General features: G+C 36.1%; 2 protein-coding genes across 2 annotated transcripts; both read left to right on the top strand.

Moving 5' to 3' along the window:
- The first annotated feature begins 35 nt into the window (after window positions 1–35).
- On the top strand, window positions 36–2,114 carry LOC135439222 (myb-like protein AA). Its single transcript, XM_064697902.1, has 2 exons — window positions 36–568; window positions 644–2,114. Exons 1-2 carry the CDS (start codon window positions 207–209, stop codon window positions 1,803–1,805), a joined length of 1,524 nt encoding a protein of 507 aa, XP_064553972.1. The 5' UTR covers window positions 36–206; the 3' UTR covers window positions 1,806–2,114.
- A 1,265-nt stretch (window positions 2,115–3,379) lies between these two features.
- LOC135439174 (venom dipeptidyl peptidase 4) lies at window positions 3,380–9,474 on the top strand. The gene is made up of 6 exons (XM_064697831.1): window positions 3,380–3,690; window positions 7,002–7,096; window positions 7,153–8,069; window positions 8,204–8,940; window positions 9,003–9,214; window positions 9,282–9,474. The coding sequence occupies exons 1-6, from the start codon at window positions 3,507–3,509 to the stop codon at window positions 9,387–9,389; spliced, it is 2,253 nt and encodes a 750-aa protein (XP_064553901.1). The 5' UTR covers window positions 3,380–3,506; the 3' UTR covers window positions 9,390–9,474.
- Window positions 9,475–18,854: the final 9,380 nt, after the last annotated feature.

Here is an 18,854-nt window from a genome sequence, read left to right as displayed (position 1 = left end):
GCAAAATAATCGAAATGAAATCATCGACTTTTGTGTACTAATCGATATTCGCAGCCATCCCTAGTTGTTGATTTTTAATGCGAAAAAATTGAAGCTTGTGTTGAATAAATGTGGCACAGCATTGTATAAACGCGCTTAGGTAATGCAGTGGACTAATAAGTGACTTCTGCTTCGATACAACTCCAAAACCGAGCCCTGGCGTTCGCATGGACTACGAAAATTTGGCCCTGAATCTTGGTGGAGGGAGCGCTGCGGCCGGCGCAGCAGTAAATGCGAACGTGATTGCGAGCACAAATACGAAGGCAGACGCCGAGCCAGAGGGCAATATGTGCGGCAGCCAGGAGCTGTTGGAGGTGAAGTCCAAGGAGAAGGCGCGCCGCTATTGGACACCCAGCGAGGAGGAGCGCCTCTATGAGATTTGGGGGCGGGAAAATTGGCGTCTCACACGCAACGGCAAGAACACCGTTTACTTTGGCCAATGGTCGGAGGAGCTGCGCGAACGCTTCTCGGTGGATGTGAAGCCCGAGGAAATACAAATGAAGGTCAATCAGACAAGGGCCAAGTTTCGGTAAGTGCATCAGACAGGTGTGTGGGCGCAGTCTGCTACAATAGTATATAATGTACGTTCGATTTTGTATTGCAGACAAGTTAAGAAACAGCTGCAAAGTGATCCAACCAGCTATCCCTTGCGCTGGAAAAAATATGACCTAATCAATCGCATACTGAAGAACATACACAGGCCCAAAAATGCGGACCCGCTGCCGCCAGAGGTTCTGCTTAACAACCGCGATGTGTCGCCGCCACGCGAAGAGGAGCAGCAGCAGCAGCAACAACAGCCGCCGGCGCAGCCACATCCGCCGCAGCCGCAGCAACAGTCGGTGCTTAATTTGACTGCCGAGGCAGCGGGCAATAATTATTATAGCAACAATAGCAGCAACAGCAACAATAGCAGCAGCCATGCCCAGGGCAACACCAACACCAACAATAATAACAGCAACAACAATAACAACAGCAGCACAATGAGCTTCAATACGGAACTGTTTACCGATCAGTACGATGATATCAAGCAGGAGTACGACGATGAGGACTATCGCTCGATGCCATTTCAAGAGCAGATGCAACAGTATTCACCAGCGGAGCCCGCACAGCTGCTGGAGCTGCAAACACCACAGCAGTTGCAGCAACAACAACAACAACAGCAGCAGCAACAACATCAACAGCAGCAGCAGCAGCAACAACAATTTCAGTCTGGCTATGAGCAGAGCGTGGTCAGCTATGCTGGCAGCAATCCGGCACACTACAACAACAGCGGCGGCAGCGGCAGCAGCAACTGCAACAATGTGGCCTCAACGTCAGCCGTTAATCATCAGGCCATCACGGCGGTGGCCTACATAAATAGCACCAACAACACGATCAGCGTGGCCACCAACAGCAGCAATGGCGGGCCGATGCAGCCGCCGGCAATTGCAGCCGCCGGCAGCAGTAGCAGCTGCAGCAACAGCAACGCGATTGCGACACCGATACCGACGCCCAGAAAGCGGGGGCGGCCCTTTGGGTCGAGCAATCCGCCGCCGGCCGATTCGTTGGAATCAATGTATATGGAGGAAGTGCGTCGCAAGAACCAGCTGTTGGCGGAGCAAACGAAAATCTCACGACAGCGCCTGGAACTGGAGGAGCGCAAGCTCGAGCTGCTGCAAACGTTCTTCCCCAAATGCCTGGAGCAGCAAGCGCACATCCTAGCGCGTGTCATGCAATTGCCACACCTGCAGCAGCAGCAGCAGCAGCAGCCGCCGCCGCCACAGTAAAAACATTTTAAATTAAATATAACCCGAGCCCCGGTAGCGTTCTATGTTTACCACTTAAATTAGTTGTCTAAGTTAAAAACAAAACAGAAAAACAAAACCAACAAATATATTAACAAAATTAAGAAAAATATTGAAATTTCTAAACGTAAGCAACAATCGACAAAATGATCAAAGGATCATGAATTGATGATGTCTGAGGTTGCACATTGCTTAAATGTCCGTAAAATATATGTGTTTATCTACTATCGTGAAACAAACTCTGTTTATACCACTAAGCATAACTCTAAATAAAGATTGTAAAGAAACAAACGTAATTTATAATTTCCAACGAAAATGAATTTTGAAAAACCTTTCACACGCTAATATTTTGTATATTAAATTTTAATTTCGGATCTATTGTTTCGATGGAAGCGTAATTAAGCTCTTTTAATTTAATTGCTCTGATTAATTATAATTTCTTAAAAAAAAATCACACAACTTATCAAAACGTTTTTCTCCAAGCTATCCTCCCATTTCCAGCACTATGATATATATCTACACATTTCTTGACAGAATTATGATACCCTCTAAAAACGTTTGCACACAAATGGAGACTACTTGCAATTTCCAAGACTGCTTCAAGCAATCTTAATTTTTCATTCAAATTTTAGTTAATTGTTTTAAAAAAAATTAAAAAATATTTGAATATGTAATTCAGGCTATAATTTATGTACAATATATAATTTTATATGATTTACACTATATATATGATAAATTCCAATGCAAAGATATATACTATTTATGTGATATAACAGTTATTTGGAGCATATCCCATATCTCACAGAGTATTGGAACTAACTGAGGCGTTGCGACCTTTTGCATAACCCCGGTAGCAGCTGCTCGTTAAATTGGTAATCGTGAAAACATTTAGTTAGTTTTGGTTGTTCTACGGTAAACTTCAAGCTTTCTTTAATTAAATTTTAGTTTTCTTTTAACCGAAACATTTGATTAGGCGTGCTAAAATGTATTTACACGCGCTTTTATTCGCCTTGACGAGGGTATAGAAAAGACGGCATGACAATTACGGGAGTCACTTTATAGGTAATATAAAGATATTTTAAATTTCACTTGTTCAACAGGTGAGCTTATATCTAACGTTTAATTCGAATTTAACTGCTAGCGCTGTTATCGATAATTCCAGCGATAACGCGTACGATAACAGCGGGCAGCACGGCAACACAGCCGCGCGCGCTCTCACTAACTGTTGTTGCTGCGCTTGACTTGTTGCTTACAATACCCTATACACAGGGCAAACTCAAGGCTGTTCTCGTGAGCTAACGGGTAGATTTGTATATGTGTATATATATATACAGCTTAGCGGCAGTGTAGGCTAAAAAGCATGTGCAAGCAAGTGTTTGTGTTTGCGTGAATTGTGCTGCATATTAGTTACTTGTCTTGTGCAGGGTATTTATGGGTCGACTCTCTGACTGTTGCTAATTGTTTTGAATTGTCATGAAGACGCGGCGACAGCGACGCTAATTGCTGATTAACATTGATTTTGAATTCAGTTGAAGTTCTGTTGCGGCGCCGTGCGCTGCTTTTTACTTTTTAGCGGCGTTCTTCTCACTTTCGTTTTGCGAGTGCTTCTCCGCTTTGTTGTCATTGTTGTTAGTGTTATTCGAGTTGTTCGTGTTGTTGGTGTTGTTATTGTGACGTCCAATTATGCATGGTAAATTGCATTTGAGTGCAGCGCTGCCGCTGCTGCTGCTCGCTGCCGCTGGCCTTTGCCTGGCGCACGCCGCGATTCTCAAATTACCAACAGACGATTTAAAGACGCCGTGGGAACTAATCGAGGCACTTTACGGTAGCTCCGGCCTGCGGGGCTTCAATGGCACCTGGATAACAGGTGAGCTCAGGGTCACTTGATTAATTATACAAGCACGGCTTGTTATCAAGCCCGGAATTCCCCCCGCATAGGCTGTGGTTTTCCCTATAACAACATCAGCATGTTATTCCCAGCATGAGAAATTCTTATCAATGTGCCAACAATGCGTGTGCTTTGCTTTGCGATCTGAATAGAATAATTTTCACCGAGTTCATTTCCCTTTTACTCTATTGTATCGGATATCTAGGTATGTACAGGGTATTTGGTTGTGCTTTATAAATTGATGTATGTATGTATGTACATCATGCTGTTTAGCAGCTGATAATTAGCTTTTGATAACTTTTAGCAGTCGATATATTTTTTAAAATTATTTTTAATTTAATTTTACCCTAATTTACAAAATATTATTATTTATATTATTTCATAAATATACTTAATATAATTATATATCGATTTTATTTAATATTTGCTTCGTTGACTTTAACCACGAGTTATAGCTCTTAACAGACTCTATCTTCAGACCCTAAATAATCATATAGATGTTGCTTTTGGGCAGCTCTATTTGAACGTGCGTACTACCAAACAATCTAATCTATATGGTTTCTATATATGTCGTTGCTTATCTTAACGAATCGAATTAATATTTATTGCATTAACTTTGTGTAGTTAGAAAGTTAGATAATGGCAGTATATAACTTTCATCTCTTAAGCTTTTATTTATTGTTATTTTTGTTTTGATAATTTTTGGTCAGGTAGAGCTCTTGAGTTGCCGCAATTATGATGCATGTCAGGCTACAAGTTGAAAGCTCTGAAAGTCGTCAAAGATAAAAGCAGAAAAAAACCCTATACAGTGTTCTGTGCGAGTTTGCCCGACTAGCAGACACCCTGCAGTCGCTTCTTCTTCATTTGTGAGATTAGCTATCCGGCGAAATTCTTCTAAAATAGCTATTTGTGGTTATTGATCGTACATTATAAGGTTTAGGATAGGGTAGAATTTGTGCTAGATACATATGTATATGGCATGTGCCATAAAACACGACGATTAACATGACGATGGATGTCTATCAAAATTATAGAAAATCAAAAATGTCGCCAACAGCCTATTGCATTTATTTCCCAACTGCAATATATCATTACCCATTTTCAATGTTTAAAGGGTATACAAATATTTAAGCAAATAATGCAAACAGGTTTGCAATTATTTTTGATTCGGAACGTGTAAAAATGTTGGCCAAAATTGCAATTCTTATTTTACCCAAAAATTGTTATTTTCATTTTACCCAAATACCTCAAATTAATTTAAGACCAAAAAGAAATGCAATCATTCAAATAAAATTCCATTTTGCCTTTTTTGTGTGTTTGTGTGTTTTTTCACAAATGAGACTCTTAGTCAAAAGAAGGGAAACGTGATTCAAACGTGATTTTATTTTAAATCATATTACAGGTTTGTATACCCTTGCAGAGGGTATTATAATTTTGTCGTGAAATGTGTAACGCATAGAAGCAGACATCTCCGACCCCATAAAGTATATATATTCTTGATCAGTATCAACAGCCGAGTCGATATATGTTCGTCTGTCCGTCTGTCTATATACTATACTATACTATATCATATAGCTGCCATAGGAACGATCGGTCGAAAATTAAGTTGTTGTATGGAAAACTTCTTTGTTTTTCAAGATATCTTAACCATAATCGGCATTAACTATTTTCCCTGTGCTTCTTAGATACAGGCAAAGCACTATGAGCAAATGTTGGGTCTGCAAGGGTATTTAATCTTCGACGTGCCTTTCTCGTTTATTCTGTGCGCAAATTCAGTTTCGCTTTGCGCCTTTCAGTTGGGTATTTGCCCAATTATATCTACCACATCAGCTTTGGTAATTGGAATTTGGCAAGCTGTGTAACCGAAACAAATGCCGACCATTTAACGCAGTCAAACAACGAATTTAACAACAATTAACTACTGAGTAATACTATACATGCTCTAAATGGGGGTTTTCTTAGGTAAAAACTCATTTAAATTTGTTATTTCTTGTGAGACACTCTGGTGTAAATGCAATGACTGTAATTTCATATTGTCGTTAAATTGAATTTATTTAAATTGGGTTGAATATTGATATTTTTATTATGGATTTGAACCAGCAACCTGCCGCTTGTCAGTCAGGAAAAACACTTGCATATATTCTGATAACAGCAAGAAAATTAATTTGTTGATTGCTATTTGTAAAAGCTAATAAATATATCAGTCGGAACAAAATGTTATATAAATACAATTAACAGCATGAAAAATCATTTGTTGATGGATATTTGGATAAGCTAATAAAAATGTTTAATAAGCTTAACAACATTATGGCTGCTGGATTTGAACCAGCGACCTGCCGCTTGTCGGTACAAACTCTATAACAGCAAGATAATAAGAGGCTAATAAGAATGTGTGTTGCGGGATTTGAACCAGCGACCTGCCGCTTGTCAGTCACGACAAACGCGCTTATGCAGACAACAGCAAGAAATTTCATTTGCTGATAGGTTTTTCACAATCTAATAAAAATGTTTGTTGCGGGGTTTGAGCCAGCGACCTGCCGAATGCCAGTCGGGACAAAATGTTATATTAATACAAATAACAGCAGAAAAATGCATTTGTTGATGGATATTTGTATAAGCTGGTAAAAATGTTTAATAAGCTTAACAACATTATGGCTGCTGGATTTGAAACGGCGACCTGCCGCTTGTCAGTCAGGAAAAACACATATATACAATTAACAGCATGAAAACTCATTTGTTGATGGATATTTGGATAAGCTAATAAAAATGTTTAATAAGCTTAACAACATTAATGCTGTGGGACTTGAACCAGCGACCTGCCGCTTGTCAGTCACGACAAACGCGATTGTGCAGACAACAGCAAGAAATTTCATTTGCTGATAGGTTTTTCAAAATCTAATAAAAATGATTGTTGCGAAGGTTTGAGCCAGCGACCTGCCGCTTGTCAGTCAGGAAAAACACTAATATATGCATATAACAGTAAGAAAATTAATTTGTTGAAGGATATTTGTATAAGCTAATACAAATATTTCATAAACTTAGCAGCACAAATGCTGTGGGTCTTGAACCAGCGACCTGCCGCTTTTCAGTCCGGAACAACTTGTGTATGCAAATATACAGATAGCAGCAAAAGTTCATAGGTTTATTGCTATTTGTAAAGGTTAATAGAAATGTTTAATAAGCTTTGCAGAATGATTGCTTTAGGATTTGAGCCAGCGACCTGCCGCTTGTAAATACAGATAACAGCCAGAAATTTGTATAACCAAATCATGAATTATTTCAATCCGCAGATGAGGAATTCTATTACACTGCCAGCGATAAATCTATACACAAATACAATGCGGCCACCAAGACGGATACAATATTTTTGGAATCCACATTTTTGGTAATTACGAAAATATGATTTTATGTAAGCTTTTTAATGAGTTTATCCTTTTCTAGAATTCCTACAGTGGCGCCACATTTACGCTCTCGGCGGACAATACGAAAATTTTGGTGCGTCACAATTTGACAGAGAAGTTCCGGCACTCGTATGTGGCCCAATATGATGTCTATGATATTGCCACAAATACGGCCATAAAGATACACAAGGGAGAGAAGTTGCAGTATTGCGGCTGGTCGCCGCTGAAGGATCGCTTGGCCTATGTCTACCAGAACAATGTGCACATACATTTCAATGAGAATCTGGAGATACCCATTACAGAGGATGGCAAGGATGGCATTGTCTACAATGGCGTGCCCGATTGGGTGTACGAAGAGGAGGTGCTGAGCAGCGGCAGTGCGCTCTGGTGGTCAGCGGATGGCACAAAGCTGGCGGTGGGCTTCTTCAATGATACCAAAGTGGAGACCTTTAAGTATTTCCTGTATGGCGACGCGGAAAGCGAGTATTCGCAGTATCCGCACGAGGAGCAGCTCAAGTATCCCAAAACAGGCACTTCCAATCCGGTTGTCTATCTGCGTGTCTATGATCTGTCCAATGATGATCCAACTGTGCAACGCATCGAGGCGCCGGTTGATATTGTGAGCGCTGATCACATCTTACAGAATGTGGTCTGGTCGAATAACAGCCATCTGCTCATCACCTGGATGAATCGCCGTCAGAATCTGTCCTCGCTGCAAAGCTGCAGTCACCAGGGCGCCTGCGTCGAGGTGAAGCGCATCGAGGAGCCCGACGGCTGGGTGGCCATGAGCACGCCCAAGTGCCTCGCGAACGGCCTGAACTGCATATTTGCCTACTTCATTGATAACTGGTATCAGGTGTGGAATCTTAATCTCCAAACGGGCTTTAATAGCTGGAAATCGCGCGGAGAATTCACTGTGCTCAATGTCTATGGCTATGATGAGGCCAATGATAAGCTGTAAGTGTGTCGAGGAATACCTGAAGTTTTCAAGTTCAATTGCAAATTAAGCGCAATTAGAAAACGAATATTTTGTTGTATTCTAAATGAGAGTAAGAGTCTTAAAGTGTTTAACAATCCCTCAACCTTTGCAGTTATTATCAGGCCACGCAGGTGGGTGATCCGGCGCAATACCATGTATATAGTAACAACGACTGCCTGAGCTGCGACAAGGTGGACGTGGATGGAACGCTGTGTCGCTCCGCTAGCGCCACATTTAGCAAATCCTACTCCTACTACACGCTTACCTGCACCGGGCCCAATCCGTCGTACACAGAAATTCTGGAGACTGGCGCACACAAAAAGATCGTCGACTGGGAGCTGAATAGCGCGTATCGTGCAAACTTGGAGACCAAGCTGCGTCCCAGCTATCGCTTTATCAACGTCACCCTGGCGGATGGCAGCACTGGCATTGCCAAGCTGGCGTTGCCACCTAATTTCGATGAGAACAAAAAATATCCCCTGATTGTGGTCGTTTATGGTGGTCCGAATTCAGTGCGCGTTACAAATGCTTTTACACTCGGCTATGAGGCGTTTGTTACCACCACCAGAGACACTATCTACGCCTATATCGATGGGCGTGGCACTGGCAATAAGGGCAAAGAACTGTTGTTCTCGGTCAACAATGATTTGGGTGATCATGAGGTGGAGGATCAGCTATTAGTCACCAGCTGGCTACAGAAAAATCTGAGCTATGTGGATCGCGAACGCACAGGCATTTGGGGCTGGAGCTACGGGGGATATATGACAGCGAAGACTTTGGAGAAGGACGATGAGAACATCTTTCAATGTGGTGTTTCCGTGGCGCCAGTCACCTCCTGGCTGTATTATGGTAGAATCTTGAATTTATAACCATTGATATGCAGGAATTAACAAAGTCTTTATTTATTATAGATACCATCTATACGGAGCGTTACATGGGGCTGCCCACAGTGGAGGACAATCTGATCAAGTATAATGAGAGCAGCGTTTTTGGTCAGTTGGATAACTTTAAGACCCATGACTTTCTGCTAATTCATGGCTCCGGCGATGATAATGTGCACTATCAACATTCCCTGCTGTTGGCCAAACTCCTACAAAGGGCCGACATTGCATTTGAGGAGCAGGTGCGTTGGAAAAGAGCGTGAGAACATTTGAATTTGTGTGTGAATTAATTCCACTTCGTTTTTATAGACCTACACCGATGAGAACCATAGCATTGGCAATGCATTGCCGCATTTGTATCATACCATTGATCGTTTCTGGATCAACTGCCTTAGCATGAATGTAACTGAGAGTTAAACTATGCCAAAAGCCTGTCTAGTCAACGAAAGTTTTTATATTTGTAAATTTTGCTTTAAAGCAACGTAACATTCCAGTGTACATTCAAATGCTGTACAAATATAATCAAATTTTAAAAGAATGTTTTAATAAAATGTATTACAATGTAAAAGGAAAATCTAGCTCGCCTGTGAGACATGCAACTATTTATTATGATGAAGGGTACAAAAAAATAGAGAATATGCCAGATGATATAAAACGGACTTGCATTAGAAAACTCGAGATTTTTTCGTAGAATAAAGTACTTTTAAAATAGTAAATCATTTTAAAATGCAAAATAATCTTTTTTATGTCCAAAAATATTTTGTTTTCTTGCTCTAGGTCCGGGTTTGTTAAAATAAACAGTTGAAAACAATTTAATTTAATATTTTGCTTCCATGACCTTCACATTGAAGACGTATGTTTTTGAAGAATGTAAATATTATGTGTTACCAATTCGTATTCAATACCCTTTCAACTACCTCATTCTTATATATTTCAAACATTTGTTATTCATTTGGAAAGATTTATTCGTTTTTCTTTTTACTATATATTACAAATGCATTGATTCCAATTGAAAATCCATTAAGAGTAGCCCATAATAAACAATTCAGGCAGCTCAATAAAAATGCAGAGTATTGTGGCCAGAGGCCATTTTACGGCACATTGCAACCGCAATGTCACAGCCAAATTAAAAAACTATAAACAATTTAATAACAATGCATTTTGCAGCAGCTTTGACCACAATACGCAACAAATGATTAAAATACAAAAGTAATACAGATATACAGACCGAAATCTGAATAAATATTGTTTGAATTAATGAAAATTGTGCATTAATTTATTGCCCCAATATATCTTTATCAAATAGCATGGGTTAAACATAATTCAACGAAAATTATTTAAATCACTGAACACGATTACAAAAATTAAAACATCATTAAATTTATCTGTGTGCATTGTCAGGCCTTAATCACAATACGCTTTAGGGTTTCGAACCAGCGACTTTCTTTTATTTTTTAGAAAACTACCTGACAAGGTTTTTTTTTATTTAAAACGTATCAGAAGACTTCAACACTATAAAATTAATTAATATTTATTGAGCCAGCGATTATTTTCATGCTTTAAACACAATATGCTTTCGAGCGTTGAACCAGCAACCTTCTTTTTTTAGACAACTGCCTGACACGGCCTTTACCAGAAAGCTTAAACACTATTAAATAAAATAATATCAAATTAAATAAAATGTAATAAGCCAGCGAGTACTGTGTGCATTGTCATGCTTTAATCACAATTTGTTTTCAGGAGTTGAACCAGCGAACTTCTTTTTATTAGAAAACTATCTAACAAGGTCTTTATATTTATAAGGTACCAAACGTAGATTTTACTGAACTGATTTGATGCTATTTAATCTGTTGCCAATGCAAAACGTTTTAATTATTTATTTAACTTTGTTGATTTTCGTTGCACTTTGTTTTATTGACTTGCTTTTTTTTCAATCTGTTAAATTTTCTGAAACGTTCTTTGCCCCTGTCCCTCAGGTGTCGCGTCATTTATGCATCGCTGACCCAATGTGTGCCATGTTGACAAAAAAAAAAAGAATGAAAATAAAAACAAATCCGTAATGTTTAAAATGCCGAGGGGCGCGTTGTGGCATTAAAGCCACGCTGCGACAGTCGCTCTTTGCGCGACATTTTACAGCGTTTTTTTGCTTTATTATCTCGTTTTTCCATTTATATTAAATTGTCGCTGTAAAATGGACGCTGTGACAATAACATTATTTTATTTTCATCCCCCGTTGCACTTGTTGTTTTTTTTGCAGTTCATCAGCGGCAACTTAATTAAAATAGAAGACATGTGCGCCAAAAAGTAGGCAATGCATTTAACATGCACTTCATAGTCTTCTGTTAAAGGGAAACTCGATCTAACAAATTAATTTACCAATAATAAATAACCCTATATATATATAAATGATGAATAAAGCTATTTTCACATAACTGAAATCTAATTTTTTGACAGGCAACTGGATTTTTTTAAATAAATTTAAAAGTAAGAAACTAAAAACAAAAAAAAGTTTAAAAAATGTATAGCCGCATATACAAGGTCACTAATAAAAACTTTTTATACCCTTTCTCTTTTGTAAAGGGTATTATAAATTTGTCATGAAATGTGTAACGCATAGAAGAAGCCAGATACTTTCCTCAAGCTCAGCATTTACGAGCAGTTCCTAAATCTTCGGCATGCCGAAAATATACTATACTAAAATTACTATACATACTAACGAAAGTAAGGACCAAAGATTCAAGAAATTTATATCAGCAGACACAAAGCTCACTAAAAAATACTTTATAATAAAATAAATTTCTACAAAATATTGCACATTAAATATTCCATTGGATATCTTTATTGTTAACACGTCCCAGCTTTTTTTTTCTGATGAAAAATGAACCTACATCCAAACTGTCCCCTGGCTTACTTGATATGCATTTTATTTGTATTCCTTGAAATCTCGAACAAGGGTCACAAATAGTTGACAAACTGCCCAACTTGTTCATTCCTTTACTGCCTTAAAAATCTACTTACAGACGCCCACACAAGCGCAATGCCACAGAGTTCATTTCTAACTAATATTAAATTATGTTATTGATGTGTTTTTTCGGGCTAAGTTCAGTCATATGTAAATATTCGAGTAGAAAATAAAAAACGTGTAACAGGAATGCGAGTGAGACAAGGTCGAATGACAAATGTGCTAGAATGTGCTGAAAATATTCTCTGGGAAGACATTTCAAATATGCTTTTACAAATTATTCGAGTGCATTAATTTAATTTACCAGAAAAGGGTCTATAAACAGTAAATATTGTACTTAAACAACAATTGAATAGTAGAAAACATTTATTTTAATTAAATTATTTTTTAATTTAAAATGTATAGTATTTATATATTGAACCAGATTTGCGTAAAACAGCAAATATTTTGTTGGTTTTATGTAAAAGTGCATTCATTTAAGTTGCTTAAGACTTATTTAAATGGAAATTGTTAAAATAAAGATAAGAAGCAATTAAACAGTGGAAAGAAATTAATAAAATTTTATTTTATTGTTATTATTTTATTTAATTTGTATTTATTTATGAGACCGGAATTGCACATAACAGCAAATATTTTTGATATTCCTGTTGTAAAACATTTTTATTATTTATTAAAATATATTTAAATATATTTATTTAATTCAGTCAATTTATTTTTGTAAAGACTTGAAACGGTTCCAATTTAAAAATTAATTATTGTACTTTAATAGCAACTAAATAGTATATATCAATTAATTATTTATATTTTTAGTATTATTATTATATGTTATTTTTATTTATTTATATTTTATGTTTTTTCTTGCACCTGTTATTTATTTTATTTATTTTTATTTTTGTTTATTTATTGTTGATTTTGGCGAACTTGACATTTTTAAAAAATTTAGTTAGCTGGCTCGTGGTTCGGTGTTTAATTTAATAAAAGTTAATTTTATTTAGTATTTTTATAATACTCTCAACATCTGATAATGTATTTTTTTTAAATAATAATTTATAACTTTTTTTGTTTTATTATATTTCCAAAGACAAAATACATTGAAAAGTTTTGAGTTCTTGCATACATATATATTTTTTATTTGGTTTATTTGGAAAGTGTTCTTTAGTTGATAGTTATTTCATATATTAAAATAAGAAATATATACAAATAATATTATTTAATTTATTGAACAAAAAAACTAAATGATTCAACAATTCTTAAAAAACTATTATCTAATTGCATGGCCTAATGCCTAATGCCAGAGCTCCTGAACAGTCCTCTATGCTTAAAAGGCTACTCTTTAGCTACTCGTATCGCAATTTCACGCAGAGAAAACCCATTCAACTAACATCTGCAAACATCTGCCGAATCCTCAGGGCACTGTGTGAAAAGCAAGAAAATAATGGGCACAAAAAGCCTTTGATATCCTTTTCTCCCTCACTTTCAGTTTTTCTACTTATTTTTTTTTTTGTATTTATTTTCCTTTTTTATTTGCCATTTTCAGCGGCGAATCAATCGATTTGTTTATTGCTATTTTTAACAAATTTATATGCAAGGCGGCGAGCTTTGATGTTTTCTTTTTTGGGTGGCAAATTTGTGGGCTTGAAAATCATATATAATAAGCAAACGTCATGTGCGCGACAAGCAGCCATTGGAGTTGGCTTTTTGGCATTTGAACGTTTCCAGTGCTTTATGTGGCAATTTGTTCGGGCCACATTGCGTATGCGTAACACGCGGCTTTTGCAAAAACACAACTCTAAACCTACTTTGCACATAAACAAAGCACATTTTAAAGTAGCTCAGCGGCAATTTTTGATTGCACAGCACAACATTTTGATACGAATACAAAAATATTTCACATTATTTAAATAAAATAATAGTAAAAAAAGGTTTTTCGTTAAGCGAAAACTTCATATAATTGAGAGTGAGTTCATTCTAAGCACAATTTTAATTTAAGTTTCGAATAAAAAAATTGGGAGCACAAAATTTAAGTTAAGCCCTCATGTTATTTTTAATAAAAAAAAATAAATATGTTTAGTGTGACATTAAATTCCACCTAAAAAATATATATAAACAGAAGCCATATAAGCATTTATAGTCATTTTTAAAAAAAAGTTTATATTTATTTATTTAGGCGAACAAAATATAATATAATATTTTAAATAATTTTTGACATTTTTTATTTATGATATTTTTACACAATTTAATTATAATTTGCACAAAGAAAATTAAATATTTTTTCATCAATAAACATTTTAATACAATTCGCAAATTATTTTATTTTTTTTTTCCTTTGTTTTGATTTAGATGCCTTAGCGCAAAGTTATGCAAAATGGTTCAAAATCTAACCAAAACTTATATGCAAGAAATAGAGCATATAAATAAGTTTCTTGGAACATTTTGGAAAGCAAAGTTTTCTGATTTGCCTGCACTTGGAAAACTTGTCTAATAGACAACTTAAAACTCAATTATATTAATTGCAAATATTTGCATATGTACAAGTGGCTAGCAAAGTGGCTTTCACATAGCACAGGGCACCCAAAATTTTGAGCTAATAAACTTTTCGGCGTAAGTCCAACAAAGACAGATACGAGTACAAACAAAATGCTTTACAAAAATTTAATTAAAACATCACAAAATCTCTGTGTGCTTAAACGAAGAAAACTTGAACTTGTAAAAGCCGCAAAACAAAACAACTTTTCAGATAACTTGACGCCCACACTTTGGACATTGGCTAGAAAAATGGCAAGAAATATTTTATAGTCTTTTCATACGAATATATATATAAATTTATACGAATATAAAACTAAAAATATTTTGCCTGAACCCATTGAAAATGGATAAGAAGGGTATACTGGTTTTGTGCAAATGTTTGTAACAGGCAGAAGCAAGCATCTCCGACCCCATAATGTATATATATTCTTGGTCAGCATAATATAGACGAGTCGATCTAACCATGTCCGTCCGTCCGTTTGTATGTATGAACGAGTCGATCTAAGAACCTATAAGAGCTAGAGCCTGGAATGTTGAATGTAAGTCCTCCAAATGCTTACGCAGTACGAGTTTGTTTCCGATAATTGTCCAGTTTCCAAGCAATCGATATTGAAATCCTGTTTTTTTACCAAGTCTGTTTGGTTTTAAGAAAATATGTTAGAATAATGTATTCGCCGTCTCCGTCTCGTAGCTATAAGTCAAATAAATAATTCTATTGGAACAACTTTCCAATTTGAATCCACAATTTGAATGCTTTTGTCTTTTTGGCAATATACGAATATTCTTTAGCATAATAATATCTACTGCTAAAAATTTCATTCAGATCGTTTAAGAAACACAGAAGTTATTAAAGAAATCTTGTGGTTACATTGCCTAGCCACGTGGCTGCAAGCGCAAAGCGCAAGAGTTTCTGTATATATATGCACACATACATGCATACACATACATGCATACACACAAGGAGAATCGCAATTGAGTTTGTATCGTTTACCGTGCTCAGTGTATGTGCTGTTATTTTAGTTCAGTTTTTTTTTCATATGTGCTGCATTTTTGGTATGGTTGTGAGGTATGAGGCGGTGGCAAGGTTTAAATGGAGTTGCGCGAGTTCGACTCCGCAAGGGGCAACTTAATTTTTGGCTTTAAGAGTGATTTTTACAATTGCTAAAGCAAAGGAGAGCATAGTGTGTGCTGCATTTGGTGCTAATAGAAGGTAAGGAATCCCGTAGTCGGGCAATCCCGACTGGCGCACTCTTAGTTGTTTTTTATTGAATTTCGTGCGGAAAATAACAATTTGCACAATCATGGCAAAATGTTGCACATGTGGGTAAGAAAGAAGAAGCAGCAGAAGCAATTGCAGCTTGAGCCAAGTTGTGCCCCACTCTAACCGCTCCGGCGCCGAATGCGCACGTGCTGGTTCAACTCGGAGTCGTTGCCAAGTGTTGCATGTTGCACACTTTAGGCCCCCCCCCCCCCCCCCCCTCTCAGACCCACCCTCTCCCCATTCAGCTGGCCAGCTATCAAAGCACTTGTCCAATATTTTAGCTCACATTCCAATTGAATTGTGTGTCAACTATTGAAAATATTTGAACCTTTTTGAGAATTGTTTTTAAGCGTAGACTCAATTTGCCCGATTGTTTTGTATACTTTTTGGTGTTTCGCTTAAGTTTTGCGCGTTTGTTTTTCAGCTTTTTTAAGCTGTACTCGGTTTGAATTAGTTTTTGTAAAACTTATTGCAATGCACGCGCTCTTTTGTTGTTTTCTCAATTGTTACGCTAAACGCTAACTAAAAGAAAACTTTCATTAAACTGCAAACTCAAACGGTTCCAAGTTTGAACTGAGTTTTTTAGCTTTTCTCTATCAATTTATATTTTAGTTCAATTATTTGAAAGAAAAAAGTTATTTTAAAAGTCATGAATTTTAAGGAATATTTACAAAATTTAAAACAATTTTTAAATGAAATAAATATCTTACACTGCCTGCATTATTTATTTATTTTGATGAGCCTTTTATTTGTTCTACTTTTTTCCCAATTGTTACGCTTAATGTTAGCTAAAAACAAACTTTGATTAAACTGCATCTGAAATGGTTCCAAGTTTTAATTGAGTTTTAAAACTTTTCTCTATCATTTTTTCTCATTCTTTTTTCTCTATGATTTTTTTACGATTAGCTTCAATTGAACTGAAACTCAAATAGTTCCAAGATTCAACAGAGTTTAAAATCTTCCCTTTAACCATTCATTTTTACATAAAAAAATATTCCATTTTATAGAATGTTAATAAAATTTAGACATATTTTATATTAAAACATATCAGTTTTTTTTTTGTTTTTATTCAAAATTTCTAATTTTAATTGACTTAATTTTCTTCTAGACAAATTTAAGATTTTTTATATATTTAAGCTGAGCTTTTTAATTTTTATTTATTTTTCGATTTCTCAAACTCCAGCTAAACATTTTTTTTAAATAAGCAGGAACTTAAATAGTTTTAACATTCAACTGAGTTTCATAGTATTTTACTATCAATTCTTATTTTATTTAAATGGTCATAAATTTATTTTATGTAAAGTTGATTTTTGCAAAAAATAATTAAAATCTTTCAGACAAAAATTTAGCTTTTAACCTTGTCACAAATTTTCAATTTAATATGGCTTAATTTTCTTGTAGAATAATTGAGGATTAATTATTTATTTTTTTAAGCTAACCCTTCTAGAATAATTGAGGATTTATTATTTATTTTTTTGCTAACCCTTTTTTTAATTCCTGGAATTAAGGGGACCCAAGGGCGGCACTTAAGTGCTTGGGTATCGCACCTATTTATGTTAACTCTAGCGACTCCTGTAAAATAAATTTCAGCTTTTGTGCGATTATTGAACCTTTGCCAAATGCTTTAACGGCACTTGGCTAACTTTTAATGGTCCGCTTAAACGCAAAAACAAGCAAAAACTGTTTTAGTTCTCCGTCATCTTTCACAACACGAACACTGTTACGTAAATTTTAGCTGATATTTCTTTTACACTGTTCTCAAAATCAAAAGGATTAGATTGGCTTTGCGCAGTGTCGGGCTGACTGTATAAATGCCCTGTTGGAATATTCACTGATATGCAACTTTTTTACACTTTTAGCCAAAATAAGTGTTTGTCAGAAAAAACTATTAGCTCTGAGCAGAGCATCGCACAGTCGGTTACATCCGATTCATATATATATATTTTTTATGTTGTGGTATAGTCCCACACAGGCTACCTTTCGACCCATTCAATATTCATACGCTGCAGCATAATTTTGGGCTAAATGAAGCCGTAGACCAGGCTGTCCATAAATAAACAAACGTAACGAACACGAGTGCACGACGAGAAGTTACCCTCTAAAAGGGTTTCAATTAACAGTTTTAATACAATTTTGTAGCTCTTACTGTGCCTGAGTTATAGATAAAGTCTAGATATATATAAAGTCTGGACTCTTGCTGATATGGAGTTTATATGTCTGATAGGCTCTAAAATATATCTTGCTCTTAATCTTATCAGACTTAGATTTAGGTTTGATTTAAATTTAGATTATTTATTGATATTATACATACATTTTACATAATTATTGTTATTTTTTGTATGGAGAACATGAATGAATACTCTGCTAATATTTGTATAAGTACGGGGTATTTTATGTCGATGCTTTGCGGTTGCTTCGTGCAGCGAATGATATATGTGCTTGTGCATATTACATATACATATATTAAATCTAGCGGAGTGTAGTGCTCTGCGGTGCGCATTGTTTATGTTTTTTGGAAAGCACGAATTTTATGCGCCAAATTAAAAGTCAAAACTGGCACAAAATGTTGTTAGAAATTTAAATGGTTGCAGTTGAGAAAATCCAATAAATAGTGGAAAATATATAAATTATATTTTATAAAGACGCGAGTAAAGTTTAAGAAAATACGAAAATACTGAACTTCATTTCCTATTCCATTGATTGCGCTGTTTGGCCCAAAAGAACGGAGAAGAAAAAAATATTGAAATTAGAGGGAAGAAAAGAGACAGAGACAATTCGGTAGCCGCAATCGGCTCAAAGCTCTAGGGAATTAAACAACTGACAGTGGCCGACCAGAAGTTTGACACGCAATCGATAGGCTGCCGCGGCATGTGGTTGGGGGTGGGGGGAGGTGGTTGGTTGGTTTGGGTGGAATCAAAGTTATCTGAATGATTTTCTGTGGCTTGCCCTGAGGGATTAAAGTGTTAACGAATGTGCAAAATCAACCGAATTAAATGCTGAAAAACATTAAAGAACCAGCTGAAAACAAGCAGCGCTCAATTTAACTGCCAAGAGACAGAAAATCAGAGAATAAAGTCTCGGTTTTATTGTTACAAGCTTTTCAAGGTCTTAACTTGGCTTGACTAACGGCAAG

Source organism: Drosophila montana, unplaced genomic scaffold (genome assembly GCF_035044405.1).
Source record: "Drosophila montana isolate Dmon_TW-CO22-7 unplaced genomic scaffold, ASM3504440v1 contig_402_1, whole genome shotgun sequence".
NCBI classification, from domain to species: domain Eukaryota; kingdom Metazoa; phylum Arthropoda; class Insecta; order Diptera; family Drosophilidae; genus Drosophila; species Drosophila montana.
Note: the sequence above shows the minus strand (reverse complement) of the source record. Positions and strands in the feature narration are given on the sequence as shown.

Coding starts and splice junctions, on each gene's coding strand:
- LOC135439222 (XM_064697902.1), top strand. CDS start 207: ATGGACTACGAAAATTTGGCCCTGAATCTTGGTGGAGGGAGCGCTGCG. Junction 569..643: donor CAGACAAGGGCCAAGTTTCG/GTAAGTGCATCA, acceptor TTTGTATTGCAG/ACAAGTTAAGAAACAGCTGC.
- LOC135439174 (XM_064697831.1), top strand. CDS start 3,507: ATGCATGGTAAATTGCATTTGAGTGCAGCGCTGCCGCTGCTGCTGCTC. Junction 8,070..8,203: donor GATGAGGCCAATGATAAGCT/GTAAGTGTGTCG, acceptor CAACCTTTGCAG/TTATTATCAGGCCACGCAGG. Junction 9,215..9,281: donor ACATTGCATTTGAGGAGCAG/GTGCGTTGGAAA, acceptor TCGTTTTTATAG/ACCTACACCGATGAGAACCA.